At 51.1% G+C, this 16,543-nt stretch overlaps 1 protein-coding gene across 1 annotated transcript in view; it reads left to right on the top strand.

Annotated features, from left to right (window-relative positions):
- Window positions 1–16,236, top strand: part of Ajap1 (adherens junctions associated protein 1) — a 115,522-nt gene extending 99,286 nt beyond the window's left edge. Inside the window, exons 3-6 of the mRNA XM_005368629.2 lie at window positions 2,748–2,835; window positions 4,740–4,982; window positions 6,646–6,776; window positions 15,610–16,236. Coding sequence (XP_005368686.1) covers window positions 2,748–2,835; window positions 4,740–4,982; window positions 6,646–6,718 — 404 coding nt within the window. The 3' untranslated portion in view covers window positions 6,719–6,776; window positions 15,610–16,236. The remainder of the gene's footprint in view (window positions 1–2,747; window positions 2,836–4,739; window positions 4,983–6,645; window positions 6,777–15,609) is intronic.
- The last annotated feature ends 307 nt before the right edge of the window (window positions 16,237–16,543 follow it).

Here is a 16,543-nt window from a genome sequence, read left to right as displayed (position 1 = left end):
CATCACCACCATCATCACTATCACCACCATCACCACCATCATCATCACCACCACCATCACTACCATCATCACCACCACCATCACTACCATCATCATCACCACCACCATCATCATCACCACCATCACCACCACCTTTACCCTCACCACCATCATCACTATCACCACCATCACTACCATCATCATCACCACCATTATCACTACCATCATCACCACCATCATCATCATCATCACCATCATCATCATCACCATCATCATCATCACCACCACCATCACTACCATCATCATCACCATCATCACCACCATCATCACCATCACCACTACCATCACCACCCTCTTGACATCACCATATTATCACCTTTATCCCCAATATCCCCATCCTCACTTTATCACCAGCACCACAGTCGTCATTGCCATCATTAGGAACAGCGGCAGCCGCACATTGCCACTATAAACATCATCACCATCACTCCAGTTGTCAGCATCACTGCCACCACCATCATAATCACTGCCCCCATAGCCACTGTCATCATCACCATCATCGCCGTCTTTTCCATCAGCTTCCTCCTCCTCTTGCTGTATGCACAGGCGAATGAACAGCATGTGTGCTCGGAATGACACAGCTACCTCTTGACCACTCTAAGGGAATGTGTGGATACAGCATGACAGGATACTGAGCAGACAACACCCTTCCTATGGTTCTCCACTAAACAGCGGAGCCCTTGCAACGTTCCCCCTGCCAGTGAGATCTTTGGTGGTTCTTAGACCTTAGTTAGCAGAGACTCCTGTTGGTGAGATTGAAGGTGGCTTCTGCAATCTAGCCTGGCTTTAAACCCACTCACAAACTGATGGTGCTCTTGGAGGAGTAGGCTGCTTACTCAGAAGTCTAAAGCAAGTGCCCCAAAGTGAGCACAGGTATTTGGGGAGTCACAGGCTAAAATGAGCCTTGAGAGCTACAACATCAAAGCAAATGGTATCGAACTGCTGTTTCCTGAAGGCAGCCACGACAGTTGAGATGGCCATTGCAAGCACCGCACAGCACAGAGAAAATGCACCACCGTGGCTCTCGAGGGTACAGATAGAGAGGGAGGGTCGCTGTTGGCGGAAGGCTGCTGTTCGTTCCCGGCTGCCCAGACCACAAAATAATCACACAGAAACTGTGTTATCTGCGATACTGTTCAGCCAATAGCTTAAGCATATTTCTGGCTTACTCATATCTTAAATTAACTCATTTCTATCAATCTGTGCATTGTTATATGGCTGTGGCTTATTGGGTAAAGTTCCATTTGGTGTCTGTCTCCAGCAGGGCTGCATGGCTTCTCACTGACTCTGCCTACTCTCTCCTTCTCTACCTGCTTGGAACTCCCACCTTGCCCTAGTCTGCTAAGCCTCTGGCCAAAACAGATTTATTCATTAACCAATAAAAGCAACACATAGATAGAAGGACTTCCCACACCAGGTGGTCATGATACTCATGTCAACTCCACTGTTTCTTGTGTGGGGGACCAGAGTGGGAATCATTCAGGATAATGGCCCTTCGCCACAAAAGATGGAGGTGGGGAAAGTCGGGACATGTGCTCTGGCCTTGCCAACTTGGAATCACTCATAAAACAGTCTCCCCTGGTGATCTTATTTAGCAGGAAATTAACATCTGCTTGTGTGATGGTCTCTGGGAGGCGGCCAGCAACTTCTGAACACTGCAGTCTGCCACATGGGAACATGTGCCTTACACCCCAGATCCATCAGATGTGACGAGCTGGAGTCTGGGGAGTGGGTGTTAGAACTGGGTGCTGGGGTAGAGACAGGACAGGGCTTGTGCATCCCAAAGACATCAGCCCTTGGAGGATGATGCTTTCCCCTGGAGGTTCCCCAAGCTGCCTTGATCTTCTTTTCAGGTCCCATGTTTGCCAATATCAGGAAAGAAGCCAGAGCTGTGTACCTTGCAGATCATTCTGGCTGGCCGGTAGAGTTGACTGGGGATACTCTTTGTTCCCGGGAAGGCTGTGGCAGATGAGGTCCAGAGGAATGTGGCCTAGGGTGCAATCAGAGGTGGGAGCTAGTACCCCCCTTTTCCCCTCTGCCCTGCACCTAGAAGGGGATGGCAGAGACATCCTGACCTTGGCCATCTGCAGGGCCAGCAAATGTTTGTTAGTCTCTGGCTGTCCTGCTGCTGAAGTGGCCCTGCCCGTCTCTCCGCATTCTTTCAGCTCCATGGTCCTGACCACTGTCTTTCTTTCCTGGGGAAGAGGGACAGGGCTCTGAGGCCGCATCACAGGACCTCAGCCTATCCCCATTCCTTCACTAGTAGGAACTAATGTTGCAAGCTAGGAATGATGGGGAGGACTCTGGGGACAGGAGACAATCCTGGGGAGACTGCCTTCAGGGTCTGCGGTTAGGGGACCCATCTTCTAAAAGTCCTAGGTGGTCCAGGCCAGTCCCTCTCCCGTGCTCTTGTCTCCAGAATGGAGAAACAGAACATTTGTCCCAGGCAAGGGAAGGGGGCAGGGCTTGGGAATCTCAGCAGAGTTACTTGAATTCAGATAAAAGCATCAGACTGAGCGTACAGCTGCCCGTGGCCAGGTCCCTGCTGAGATGCTGACTGTGGGGAAGAGGTCATGGTTGGGGTGAGAACAGTCTTGGTGCTTCAGACAAACACCCAAGCACTGCCCGTTGTCCTTCAGTCTGCCCCCCTCGCCAGCTCCAGCCCTGCCCCTCCCTGCTCTGACTCCGCCTCTGTCTCCTCCCTCCAGGTCTGGCTGTGCATCAGATCATCACCATCACCGTCTCCCTCATCATGGTCATCGCTGCACTCATCACAACTCTTGTCTTAAAAAATTGGTAAGGCCCGGGAGTGGGGGGGCTGTGGAGTGTCCGGGGGGCTGCACAGAGAGCCCCAACTTTTTAAGACTGTGCCTCGAGACGAGTCTTTCACTCGGTTGGCAGAATGCTCGCCCAGCTTGCACGAGACTCTGGCTTCCATCCCAGCTGTTCACATACTGAGTGCGTTGGTCCAGCACTCAGGAAGTGGAGGGAAGAGGATCAGAAGTTCTTGGTCCTCCTCAGCTACACAGCCTATGATACGCGAGACCCTATCAAATGAGACATTGTGTCCTGAGTGGCAGCCTAATGTTGCATTCCCTTGGAGACTACAGCCACAGGTACCATGGCCAACATTGGCTTCAGCCAGGTCCGTTTCCTAGTGTAGCCCTCAGTGTTGCTTCTGCGCAAGAGGCTCAGCCTTCGTGACATGGTTTCCCAGATTATATGGTTCTCCCGTCACCCAGCTGTCTGGACCCACATGCATGTGTGTGTGTCGCCTGCTGGGGTGCAGTCCGTGCCTTTTTGAAAGGCAGGAAAGCAGCAGCAGGATGTTCCGACCCCTCCAGGCCCACTGCCCTCCACTGAGGTCAGGCAGCTTACCTGCCAGCCTTCTCATCCCCTTCAGCAGCAGCTCTCTGCTAACCTAGATTGTTACCTTGTTGCTTTTCCTTCCCTGTCCCCTCCTGTAAAGTGGGCTGTTTTGAGGCTGGCCTTGTTGGGTGTGTACATCTGTCATAGCCCAAGAAACTGAGGGGATCGCTAGGGTTCCTTGCTGCCTGCAGCACCTGAAGTCACGTGGAAAGGCATTTATCTAGTGCTGTGAGCTTCGAGGCTCAAGTCCACCAGCAGAGCAGTGTGCCCCCATGATTTCCAGATATACGTGATTGACAAGTAGGGTTCCAGCAACTGGACAGACCCAGAAACGGGGGAAAGCCAAAGGTAGGTAGCAAAGGGGAGGACACAGCCCAGGACAAACCCCATTCTACTGGCCTCCCACCTGTTACGCAGGTGGATCCAGGACCCAGGGATAACAATGCATGTCCCACAGAGCCTCTAGAGCAGAAGATGGGGGTCATCCCAGGTATGCATACCTGTGGGACAGTACAGCATCGTGGCCTTCTTGGGAGAAGACTGTGACCCCTTCCATGACAGGCCACCCCTCCCTCTGGGAGAGCATCCAGGGGAGGGTGAGGAGGGCCAGCAGGGTTCAGCCTCTTCTGCTGAGGGGCCTCCTGCCTCCTGCTCACTTTCAGGGGCAGGCAGACTCCCCCACCCCCGCCTAGGGGACATAGCAAGGCATAAAGTGGCACCCATGGAAGACAGGACACTCGCTTCAGTGGTACCTCCCATTCCACATGGCATTTCTGCACCTATGAGAGTGGGGTCCCTGGTTCATGCTCCAGGGCCACTGGAAGCCCCCTCAGTCAGAGCTGTAGGGAAGGAGGCAGAGCTCACGGGGCGTGGTGAGACCGTCCCTTTGTCAGACTCTGGCAGGGACTAGCGTGTTCATCCAGCAGCCTTGCACCCCAGGCTGTCCCCAGAGGCCTCTCGTATCAGCTCCGGCTCTCCCGCAGTGACAGTGAGCACTATCAACCTTTCCATCCCTCGGAGGGAAACCGAGTCAGCCCCTCAGTCTAGCTGACGTTCTTTAGGCAAACAAGGTCCCAGAATCTCACCACTCACTCACTCACCTCCAAGCTCTCCTGTGATAATGGCCACATTTAAAATTCAGATTTTATATTTGAAAAAAAAAAGGGGGAGCTGATTACTTGATTGTGGTTGATCTTTCTGAAGAGGCCGAGAATTACTGTGTAATATAAATGATGCCTGGCAGTAAGGCTTCACTGCCACTGTGTGGGAGAGGTCTGCACATCGCTCCAGCACCTGCCCACCCCCTCACACCTGTCCTCTCTCTCTCCTAGCTGTGCCCCAAGCGGGCACACTCGGAGGAACAGCCACCAGCGAAAGATGAACCAGCAGGAGGAAAGCTGTCAGAACTTAACGGACTTCACCCCGGCCCGGGTGCCCAGCAGCGTGGACATCTTCACAGCCTACAATGAGACACTGCAGTGTTCCCACGAGTGTGTCAGGGCATCCGTGCCCGTGTACGCGGATGAGACACTGCACTCCGCCGGGGAATACAAGTCCACATTCAATGGAAACCGGTGAGCTCTGTGCGATCCCGTCCCCAAGGCTCTCTGTGTGGCACTGTCATCCTGTCCTGTCAATCTGTCGGTCGCTCAGGGGCCCAGCACTTACAGACAACTGATTTGTCAAAACAATAGCAGTGAAATACAATCAACAGGTATTAGCCACCCCTGGAAGGCACAACAGCAGCCATAGTGAAAACCCTACCCAGACCCCAACACAGCCCCTCACTCCTATGCCTGGAGGCTGAATGTCTGCCCCAACCCCACCCCCAGTCTCAGAGTTCAAAGCCAGCCTAGTACTCACTGCCCTCTGGAGCATCAGGAGATTATGACAGGTCCCTCCCACAGTCAGTGTTTCTGAGACTCTTGTCAATAAGATGTCAGCAGCCAGCTCAGAAAAAATAGCAAATACCAAGCAGACTCCAGACTGGACTCTCTTATTAAATGCTCTTTTATTATTCATGGATAATCTCTCAAAGAAGACACACTTCTCCAACCATCCCCGGGAACGGTCAAGAAACCCCTGAGTCAGCTGCCCAAGGTTTGTCCAGCATTAAATTAAAATATCAATAAGCTATTTTTTAAGTGACTATGTACCCATGCATCATTTGTAAATTAAAAAAAAAAGAAGGGAAAAAGTAAGGCAGTTAACAGGCTGCTCATATGCCTTGAAGGCCCCCTCCCCCATCCCCAGTCTCAGCAACTGAATGAGAGGTCCCCTGCAACCTTGGCTGGGAGGTCAGCTCTGGGTCACCCTGCATCTCCCATCCTGTTTGCTGCTTTCCCTGTAAGCAGAGGTGGCCACCAGAGCCATCACAGTTCATTGCTCCTGTGCTGCTGGCTGCAGGGAACTCCTATGCTGCAGTGAACGCATGTGCCACGCCCATGTCCCCTTGTAGAGGTTGGGTGGCTGAAGGTGACACGTTGGCGCCTGCCGCTGGGCCTGGGACGAGGTCGTTTGCCTGCTTTGTTTCTGTTGGCTGTGATAAACAACCCCGACAAAATGCAATTTGGGGTATTCAGCTTACAATCCCAGGTTTCAGTCCGTCCTAGCAGGGCCTTCACAGGCATACAGCCGCCAGCACGTCTACAGTCTGGAGCAGAGAGAAGAAACTACGCCTACCTGCTGGCCTGTTTCCTTCACTTTTATACAGTTCAGGGTTCCCTGCCTAGGGAATGGTACCGCTCATGGGGATCTGAATTCTCCCCACATCAGTTAACACACAGGCTCACAGGCCAAACTGATCCCCATGATCCCTCATTGAGACTCTCTTCTAGGTGATTCTAAGTATGTCAAATTGGTAGATAAAGCTAACCATCACAGTCATCTGGTTTCAACGACAAACTGTAAGGGGGGGCATTTTAGGAACTAGGGTCGGTCCTTTCTATCATGCGCAATGCTGTGCATCCAGTCTCGCCTTTGGAAGCACAGACCCTGGCTCTGGGCTCATCCCAAAGCCATCTGGAGATGGTTACAAGAGTGAGAGATGGCTAGTCACCCCACCTCCACACCTGAGTCCCTCGGCCCTGGGGACCTGCAAGGCGATAGTGATCCTTCTATGTAAAAGCTGGGAAAGACCCATCTCCAGAGAACAGACTCCCCCTGCAGGCGGACCAGCTTGCCTGTCGTGTGCCAGCTCCCATAGCTCATGCAAGCCTCCTTCTCTGTTCTCCACAGATCCTCATCTGCAGATCGGCATCTCATCCCTGTGGCCTTTGTGTCTGAGAAATGGTTTGAAATCTCCTGCTGACTGGCCGAAGGCTTTTTACCTCCTGGGGGCAGGGCAGACGCCATGTGTCTGTTTCATGGTATGTATCTATCTCCTGGGGGCATAGTGCCCTCTTTGTCTCCTGGCCCACCACCTTCTCCCCTCACCTCTGCTTTGGGACAACCAGGAACCCCTCTCTAAGGCAGTGGGTTTCCCAGTACATCCCCTGTGTGGATACTGGACCCTGGGTCTCTGGGCACATCTATTAGACACAAAGTCGGGACTTCTCAGGGAGGGAGTAGCTCCCAGGATCAGCAACACTGTCTCAATGCCATGCCCTCCCTGTGTAGAACTGCAAGCTGCAATCGCCTTCAGAAACAAGCTCTGGGTACAGCACTCCCTTCCCTCAGCAGGAAGCTACCAGGGCAGCAGCTAAGCAGACAGAGATCACACCCTGAGCACGCCACCGTGCAGGAGGGGGGCGGGGGCGGGGGCAGTGGGGCAGCAGCAGAATTAAAATACAGTCTCGAAATATGAAAATAAGAGATAAGAAATAACATGATAAAGAAAGAAAGTGAAGAGTTGAGACATCTACTAATTTGAAGCTGGAGACTGGCACCCAAACAGGATGAATTCTTCACGCTCCGCTGCCTGGGAACATTTGGCTTGCTTTGGATGGTATTAACGCGGATGCTAGTATTAAATGGCTTCTGTGCTGAGTCTGTGAACAGTGGCCTACGGGGCCTGGGGCAGGGTGAGTGCTTCTCCCAGGAGCTGCACAACCCACACGTCCGTCCCACTTACACATGCTGGGGGCACGGCCCATGGATGTTGTCAGTTTGGCAGCCTTTCCTCAGTGATTCCAGGCTTGCTAGGGAACCTTCCCGTTGGAGGAGGGCTGCTCGTTGGTTCCTGGCTGCTCAGCCCCTAAATAGTCACACAGAAACTATATTATTTAAAACACTGCTTGGCCCATTAGCTCTAGCTTCTTATTGGCTAACTCTTACATATAAATCTAACCCGTCTCCATGTGGGAATCACCATGTGGCAGCAGTTTACCCAGTAAAGTTCCGATGTCTGTCTCCGGAGGGGCTACATGGCTTCTCCCTGACACTGCCTCCTTTCTCCCAGCATTCAGTTTAGTTTTTCCCACCTACCTCTATTCCCTGTGCAAGCTCAAGCCAGTTTCTTTATTAATTAACCAATCGTATTCACAGCATACAGAGGGGAATCCCACATCTTCTCCCTTTGCCCAGTGTGCCACTGCAGCGTGAGCCAGTCTACCCTTATCAAAGAGGAATCCAATCATTTTCGTGAGATGGCAACCTTGTGTCTCAGATAGGATACAGTATCCATCCTCTTACTCATCACTCCCCTTCTATCCAGTCATTTTCGTGAGATGGCAACCCTGTTTCCTAGATAGGATACAGTATCCGTCCTCTAACTCATGGCTCACCTTCTACATAGGGGACTGAATGAAAAGGGCAGGAGACTGAGGGCTGGACATGGCTCGAGGGTTCCGTACCCAACATTTGCCCAGCAGGAAGCAAGGAGCAAGCTGCTGTCAGCATGGGAACCAACCGGTCAGTTCTTAATCCCAGCACTAATGAATCACAAGTTTGGTCCAAATCAAATCTCCAGCTCCGTCTCTGTCCCAAAGCCAACACATTCCGCCAATGGGCAAGAGAATGTAATTAGATTAGACTAGAAATGAGCCTCCTGCAGAGGCTTTCATGGAGCCTGCGTGGCAAGCACAGCCTTCTAGTGGGCAGGATACGGAGCCTGGCACATCCTCAGAGCACACTGCCGTGGTCTGCCAATGTGTCTCATTCCATTAAGGCTGTGGACATCCCTCTTGGATGTGCCAGCTCGGCTAGTGTTGGGGAACAATGGAGTCCCCAGCTGCCTAGCAAAGCTTGGCACGACCCAGGGTAGGGTGGGTACCACATCTTGTTATAGCTTTGAGAGTTCCTTAAAGGTGGGCATAATGGCTAATACTTGCAATCAAGCAGTCAGGAGTCTGAGGCAGGGGAATCACTGAGAGTTTGAAGACAGCCTGGGTACAGAGTTAGATCTTGTATCAATTAAAAAAACAATAAAACATGAAAAATGGGTTAAACTATGATTCATTGACATGGAGATGCTGAGCCTACCCACTCAGCCTCCACGTCTGGAAGAGTTGGGGGCCCATAGGCTGCTTTTCTCCTGCTCCCGGGCAACTCTGTCATATAGATGCCCGTTAGAAAAGCCACTTTTTCCATACAGAAGGGCATTTACTCCCCACAGCAAGCCTATCCACAAAGAGGGAAACTGGGGCTGGGGAAAAGCAGACAACTTAACCATGGTGCCCAAGGTTGTCACTGGTAAGGTCGGTCACCCGAGGTTGTCTAGTGCCAGTATGTCATACTGCCTACCCTTCCAATGTCTCTGCTTTGCAAACCCCTTGCAGGGTCTGAGACCATGCCCTTCTCCATACCAAGTGCCTCCATTCACCCCAGGCCAGCCCCAAGCTGTAATCTGGCTGAGGGTAGGATGGAGCTACAGGAGGACCAGTCCCAAGGGCTCAAGGGCCTGAGCTCTGCAGCCTTCTTGCAGGGAGCAGCAGCATGAACATTTCCAGGAATATAGAGTTTGGGTGGCAGGACTGTGATTTTATTTGTTCCTCGGTTCCAGAAAACCCTCTTGTCTTTCCCCTGGCATTCTCTCCCACAGTTTTGATTGGATGTCTCGGTACACTGATCTTGGGTGGGGTATAAGATGTAGCTGCCCCAGGAGACACTTGAGAGTGACTCCATCTATGTGAGAACACCTTTTTCCAGACCATTACTGCCCCCTCCCTGTGCATCACAGGAGCCTCTGGATTGGGTAGAACTAGGTGTTGCATCTCCTTGCAAAACAGACAAACTCTGTCGCCGTGCCTGCCTTGCTTCACCTCCGGTGACTTTCTGTAGACCAGAACCAGGCGAGATGTGCAAAGAGCCTCATTAGTCTCTGATAAATGCCTAAAGATCCCATCGCCCTGTGCCGGGCAAGCTATTCATCACTCACTGGGATGAAAGCCTTCGGATTCTAAGTATCCCCTCGTTCTTATAATTAACGGCTGGGCACGAGCAGCAAGCAGAGACCTGCCAGAGAGATCTCTCAGATTTACACGGGCACTTGTTGTCCGTTAAATAAACAGCAATTAATAGAAAGAAACATTTAATTAAGGTTTAATAGTCTGTTTGTCGCTTGTAGAACCTTTAAGACTTTTAGATAGCTTTTTATTGGTGATGTAGCAATTTCTTCCTAAGAATCTGTTTTGTCTATTGTGTATGTGTGTCTGTGTGTGTCTGTGTGTGTCTGTGTGGGTCTACATACATGGACGTGTATATAGCTCACAGTTGGACATGAGACAAGCTTCCAGTCAGTTCTTTATTTCCACAATGTGTTCTGGGGATTGAACTCAGGTCCTCAGGCTTTTGAGGCAAGCTCTTTTACCCTCTGAGTCATCTTACTGGCCCCAGTGTAGCAGATTCTTACCCCAACACACTCCTGTCTCCTCCCAGGAATATGTATATGTAAGTGGTACCTGTCCCTTCCCTGCAGACAGGCTCCTGGTGAAACCTAGGGCTCATGACAAGCAAGCGCCTGCTTCCTTCCTTCAGGCCAACCTTGCCATAGACCACCTCACAGTGGGCGCAGTTAGCTCTGGATAGAACCAGATGAAGCTGGCTTCCTGTACTCTAAGGAATAAAGGAACCTCAGAGGCTCACCTGCCGCTTGTTCGTGGCTCATTTCTTGCCATCCCCCCACTTCCCCAACAAGGATGGTTGGCTGAACTTTAGAAAACCCCATTAGACCTAGTTCTGTTCACCCTACTTGCCAAAGCCACTTCCTTCTGAACAGCGCCTCGAAAACCATAATGACTCTTGCATCTGGAGTAACAAGAGATAAATCATTATTAATATTCTCAGGAACAAATTGAAGCACATAGCTGATGAAAAACTGGAACATGCCTTAGCCCTCCCCCAGAACAAAATAAAACACACCTCGGGGGCTGGGAAGATGCTTCAGTGGGTAAACTGCTTCCAGGCCCCTAACACACATCTGAAAAGCCAGACACAGCCCACCAATCTGCCCAGCCAGTCAGTGAGCACTGGGTTCATTGAAAGACCTTGTCTCGATGTGGATGGAGATTGAGAAAAACACCAGAGTCAATCCCTGACATCTACATACATGTGCACAGGCTGGAACATGTACACACGTACACACACACACACACACACACACACACACACACACACTATATTCATAGAATACAAAGCTCTTGTAACTCAAAGTAATACTTCTTTCGAAGTAGCATAGAGAACCTTCTAGAAGCTGTGCTTTCTGATAATCCACACAAAGAAAACATGGGGGCACAGGTGCCCTTTCAGTCTGTCCTGACTGTGACTGCTTCAGAGCTGTGGCACCAGGGACCAGGCTGCTCTGTGGTCTTGGTTTTCAAAGGCAGAGGCTGAGCATCAAGCCCATGAGCTTAGGATACCCATTGCCCAATCTCCTTCCAAGCAGCAGGGGGCAGAATCTATCCCAGAATTTATCCGTGAGATTGTTCTGCAGCGCCCATCTTCCCTGTCTGTTTGCTCTGCGGCTCCCAGCTTCCCTGTTTCTCTTCCTGTTTCTGTGGGGTCCAGTCCCACCTCCTGCTAGGCGGTGGCCTTCTGCCTGGCCTGGGTTCCTGGTCCTTCTCCAGCTCGGGACCAAGGGGCTCCTGCACTGAGCCCCTGCAGCTAGAGATCCCATTCTTCACCATAGGCCAGAGCAACAGGACTAAGTGCTTAGGCAGGCCGGCAGGGAGGCGGCAGCTCCCCTGCTTAGTTAGGCAGGCCGGCAGGGAGGAGGCAGCCCCCCCCCATCTCTCTGTCCTCCCTGGCCTGAGACTGGGATGGTGTCCCTCCCTTGCTTGGACCCTCTTCTGCTCTCTGAAAGGAACCAGCACTGCGGTGACAATGGCAGGCACAGTGTCAGGGCTATCAGAGGCCCAGTCTCTCTCTCCTCTACCTGCTAACCGCTGCTCATGGTCCTGGAATAGATTCCTCCCTGTGTGGCTTCACAGGGACAGCCCCTGCGACAAGCCGTTCTGGGAGTGGGTTTTAGGTCAAGAAAGATCCGTGTTGGTGACCCCAAATGGGGCACTGAGCCTTGTCTGTAGCACAAATAGTAAAAACCCAGAGACAGATGTTGGGGTTCAAGCTGAAGATCAGAAAAGCAAAGCAGCCAAGCCAATAGAGAGTTCTCACCTTTTCCAGAGCTCAAACAAACAAAGGGGAGATCCTGTCCTCAGTGTGACTGCAGATTGCAAAGCTCTCCACCAGACTTCAGACAACACTGAGATTCTGTCTCCACCCAGTCATATCACTCCTGTCTCTACCTCCCTAGTGCTGGAATTAAAGACGTGTGGCTCCAGAGTGCTGGGATTAAAGGTGTATGCCACCACTGCCCGGCCTCTAGTGACTTAGCTCTGAGCTCTGATATTCAGGCAAGCTTTATTTGATAAAACACAAACAAAATATCCCTACCTGTATCTGCCTCTTAGCTTCCTTTGGTGTTGGGTACCAGTCCACAAAGACACAGAGCAGGAATCTAAGGGAACCCGAAGTGGCCCCCACTGGAGACCTGTACGCAGGGAAGGTCCTGTTGCCAGGGGTGCGTCATGAATGCCTGGCTGAATATCCCAGGGAAGAAAGACATAGATCGAGGGCATGTCTGAATAGAAGAGAGAGGTGAGCCGAGATAAGCAATCTGAGGTCTGTGTACCGCTATGAATTTGAGAAGGAGAAGAAGGAGCCAGCATGGAAAAGCAAAGGATAAAGGTCCCATGTGGGAGTGTCCAGAAAAAGGCTGGCAGGGAAAGGGCAGGGCCATTCCTCCAGTCTTGCTTTGTCTAAGTTCAGGATCAGGGACCAGAACCCCACCCCAACAAGAGCCCTTCTCATGAAAGTGGGGCAGCTCTGTGACTTACACAGCTGACCTTAGATGGAAACCAGATTCTAACAGGAACCAGTCACCAGAAGCCAGGTCTGTTTGTGCAAGCTCCAACTAGCAAGGGGAAGCCCAGGCTAGGCTGCCTAGAGAGACTCTGTCCTAATAAACAAACAATAAACAATGAGAATAGGGACAGATAACTAAGTCACCCATGTTACACTGACCTAGGCCACTGCTAACAAGTATTAGATCACTAAGGCCAACATTTAGTGAGCCTATTAAAAAAATACATGTATTTGAAACCCTGTCTCGAAAAACAAAAAATACATGTATTTGTAGAAAGCTAGAACTAATAAATACCACTCAAACCTTTATGTCTCTCTATCTCTCTCTGTCTCTGTCTCTTTGTGTGTAAGTGTGCGTGTGTGCGTGCGTGTGTGTATGCGTGTGTGTTATTGTTGCCCATGTGTTCCTGTGGTTATGTACTTGTATGTGAAGGCCAGAGGTCAATGTTGGGTGTCCTCCTCCATCAATTTCTACCATATTTTTTGAGAGAGTCCCTCACTGACCCCAAAGCTCACCAAGTCTGCTAGACTGGCTGGCCAGCGAGACCAGGGGTTCTCCTGTCTCTGTCTCACAGCACAGGGTTTGTGGACACATGCTGTCATGCCTAGCATTTATGTGGGTCCTGTAGATCCAAGCTCAGGTCTTCATGGTGCACAACAGGTACTTTGCCCACTGAGCCGTCTCCCCTGGCCCCTTCACTCCTCTTACGTGTGCCGTTCAGTGGCATTAATTATGTCAGACTATCCCCACTAAAACTCCTCTGAACACCAGCATCCCTGATATCTGTGCAGATGCACACTCTAGCCACCCCCACCACGTGCCCGTTCAAAGCATGCCCTGGCTCACTCGTGTTAGTGGTTTCACACAATATTATTTTTTTTTAACTTCAGAAATGTTGAGATGAAAACAGGCACACAAGATGACTCGTTCTCCCTACATTAAGTTGTGTCTTTGTTTGAAACCTTTTATCCCTTGATACCTGAATATGGGGTTGGGTGCATAGCTGGAGGAGGACCCGCTGATCTGACCCGATGTCCCTTTCCTTTATGCAAGGTCGCCTGAGGTCCACAGTAGGTGGACAGCCCCACAGAGGCCTAGTGGGTCTTCAGCTTAGGCCTCACAGAGGCTCCAAACAGGAGTCTTTTGGAGATGGCAGGCAAGGTAGAGGGGTATTCGTGGAACCTCTGTTCACTCTGGGTCACGTGGAGGGGAGTGGAGGAGCAGCGCCTTTAATTCTCTTCTCCGTCTCACTGGAGAGACAAGTCAAGACTCTGGGCACAAACATGGGTCATGAACTGAGCAGGGGCAGGCCTGTCAGCCCTGCCCACAACTCCAAGGCAAAGCCCACCATCATTGAGATGGGAGGAAGGATGCCACGCTGGAGCCTTCTGGGAGAGCTGGGTCCCATCACCACCCTAACTGCAACTGTGGGGACTATTAAAAACCAGCTCACAGACCCTGGCCGGACAGCTAGCTTCCAGGTCTCCAGAGGAGGCTCGGGGCATATGTTTCCAGAAGGTTCTAAACATGCTGTGATGGATCTTCCAGTCTGGCCATTTGCTTGGCCTGGTAACTGTGGGACAATACCAGCATTCAATTCAAGTTGTGTCCTTCTGCCAACTTCATCTAAGGACCACTGGGACGCTTGCCTTTTGACTTGTGTCATCTACAAGTGTGGAGGGACTTTCCTCTCTGCCTGAGGGTCTCGGTGGCCTGTAATTGTGGGGGGGGGGGCTTCAGTGAGAGCACTGAGTGGAGTGGAGGCCCACACACATCACCGCATAACTCAGACAGCACCAAATGGGATCACCCATGCCTGGCACGTGCTGCACCCTCATGCCCAGACACATGCCCATCCCCGGATTCTCTCTCGCTAGAATGTTTTCATGTACCATCTGGGTATCCTTTCCTGACCAGCCTGCTGGAGAATGTTGCAGCCACTGGCCTCCCCGGATTCCCTGTCTTTCCCTCTTGGAGAGACTCAGGCTGGCTTTGCTGATAGAGCCTTACGTCTGTCCTGAGACTTGGTCCTAGTGTGTCTCCAGCTACGGTGGATGGAAACGGAACCTGTAGGTTCCTTCCTGCATCGTAGGTGTAGCAAGCAAAGCTCTTCCCACTGTGGGTCAAAGAGGGAACGAGGAAGACTACGGTGAACATAGCCAGTGACATGCATGGTTGGGATGCTGCTGTGTTCCATATGAGTTAATGGAGGAGACGGACCTGTCAGAGGTGAGGGGACAGCTCCACATTGCCACCCTTGGAAGCTGGAGCACTCCTGAGCTCAACCCAGAACAAAGAAGAATTTATGGCTTTAACACCGGAAAGGATTTCAGGACTGATGTCTTAAGCAGAGTTGGGAGTTTTGTTAGAGATGTTTTAATATAAGCTTAAGACTAAGGGTTAGCAGTAGAAGAGGTGTTCAGAAGAAAGTAAGACACCCACAGGAGCATGGGTGTGGGCTTCCCAAAGAACAAGTGGTACTTCAGCAAGGGGTGACTGTAGATGGGCGGTCAGGAGCTCTTTGGAATTCTGTCTCTCAAGGTTTTTCTCAGACCCTACCCATTCTCTGCCTCTGTTTCTTTGGTTGTAAGGTAACAGATTGGCTCCAGAGGAAACGGGAAAGGCCTTAACAGCTGTAATTTGCTGGTGAGGGTGTTCACTCAGATGTCCGGGGGCAGGGCTCTTTTTCCTGCTGTTGCCCCCCAGATTTCCTGTGTCTTTCTGTCCTGCCTCAGGCCCAGCCCTTCCTAGGAGGCCCTGAAGAGGTGACCGAAGCCCTTCCTCTTGACCCCACCAGTCCTTGATAACCAGAGTGGGTGTGGGGGGCTTTGTATGGGCAGGAAGCCTTCTCGTGCCCCAGGGCATGGTGCCATTTAATCTCTTCTCTCCTTCCTCCACAGGATTCCGTTGGTGAACTTGTACAAACAAAACAACAAAACAAAAAAATTCTAAAACCTAAAACTAAACTATCTAAGGGAAGGGTCCCGCACCTGCCTCTTCTGTTTGCCAGTGGGAAACTCGGCAGAGCAGGACACCCAAGGCCAAATCTATTTTTGTAATATTGCTCGTGCCTAGGGGCGCTCCCTTCTCCCAGAGTTTTCTTCGGAGAGCAGAAAGAAATGCAAGAAGTGACTAGAGACAGCAGAGAAAGCCAAGCAGAAGGTCAGGAGACAGCTCCCAACGCCTGGGACTCGCACCACGATTTTGAACCTGTGCCAATAATACCACTATGTGCCATGAAATGAGCCGGAAGCTCGGCCGGAGCCGAGCCCAGCAAACCACGCGGAGAAATCTTACAGAGGACAGGGTGGGGGATCACTTCCGGTAGAGTCACTATTTCTGGTTAATATACATATATAAATATATAAATACCAACACAGACACACACACTTTTTTTGTACTGTAGCAATTTTTGAAGATCTTCAATGTTCCTTTTTAAAAAAACAAAACAAAACAAAGAATTGTGTTCTAGTTACAAACTTGATTTATTTACCATGCTTAGTATGAACAGAATAAACTCGTGTTTTGTACTTGGGCAACTCACATCACATGCTGCACACACACACACGCATCTGCACACACAAACACACAAGCATTTATATGCGTATATCGGAGAAGCGGTTCTGCAGGTGGCCCGGTATTCCATCGCCATTCATCCAGGGGGACAGCCTCAACCCAGATGAGGAGGCCCGTACTTGACATCCTTCATCTGCCAGATACTTGCCGAACGGCACTCTGTGTGTGGCTTCTCACCTTGGGCCAGAATTAAGAATGCTGTGGTTTTCTCTCTGTGTTCACCCACATGATCCGTGCTCTGTTTCTTCCTTTAACTGT

Source organism: Microtus ochrogaster, unplaced genomic scaffold (genome assembly GCF_000317375.1).
Source record: "Microtus ochrogaster isolate Prairie Vole_2 unplaced genomic scaffold, MicOch1.0 UNK38, whole genome shotgun sequence".
In the NCBI taxonomy this organism is placed as follows: domain Eukaryota; kingdom Metazoa; phylum Chordata; class Mammalia; order Rodentia; family Cricetidae; genus Microtus; species Microtus ochrogaster.
Note: the sequence above shows the minus strand (reverse complement) of the source record. Positions and strands in the feature narration are given on the sequence as shown.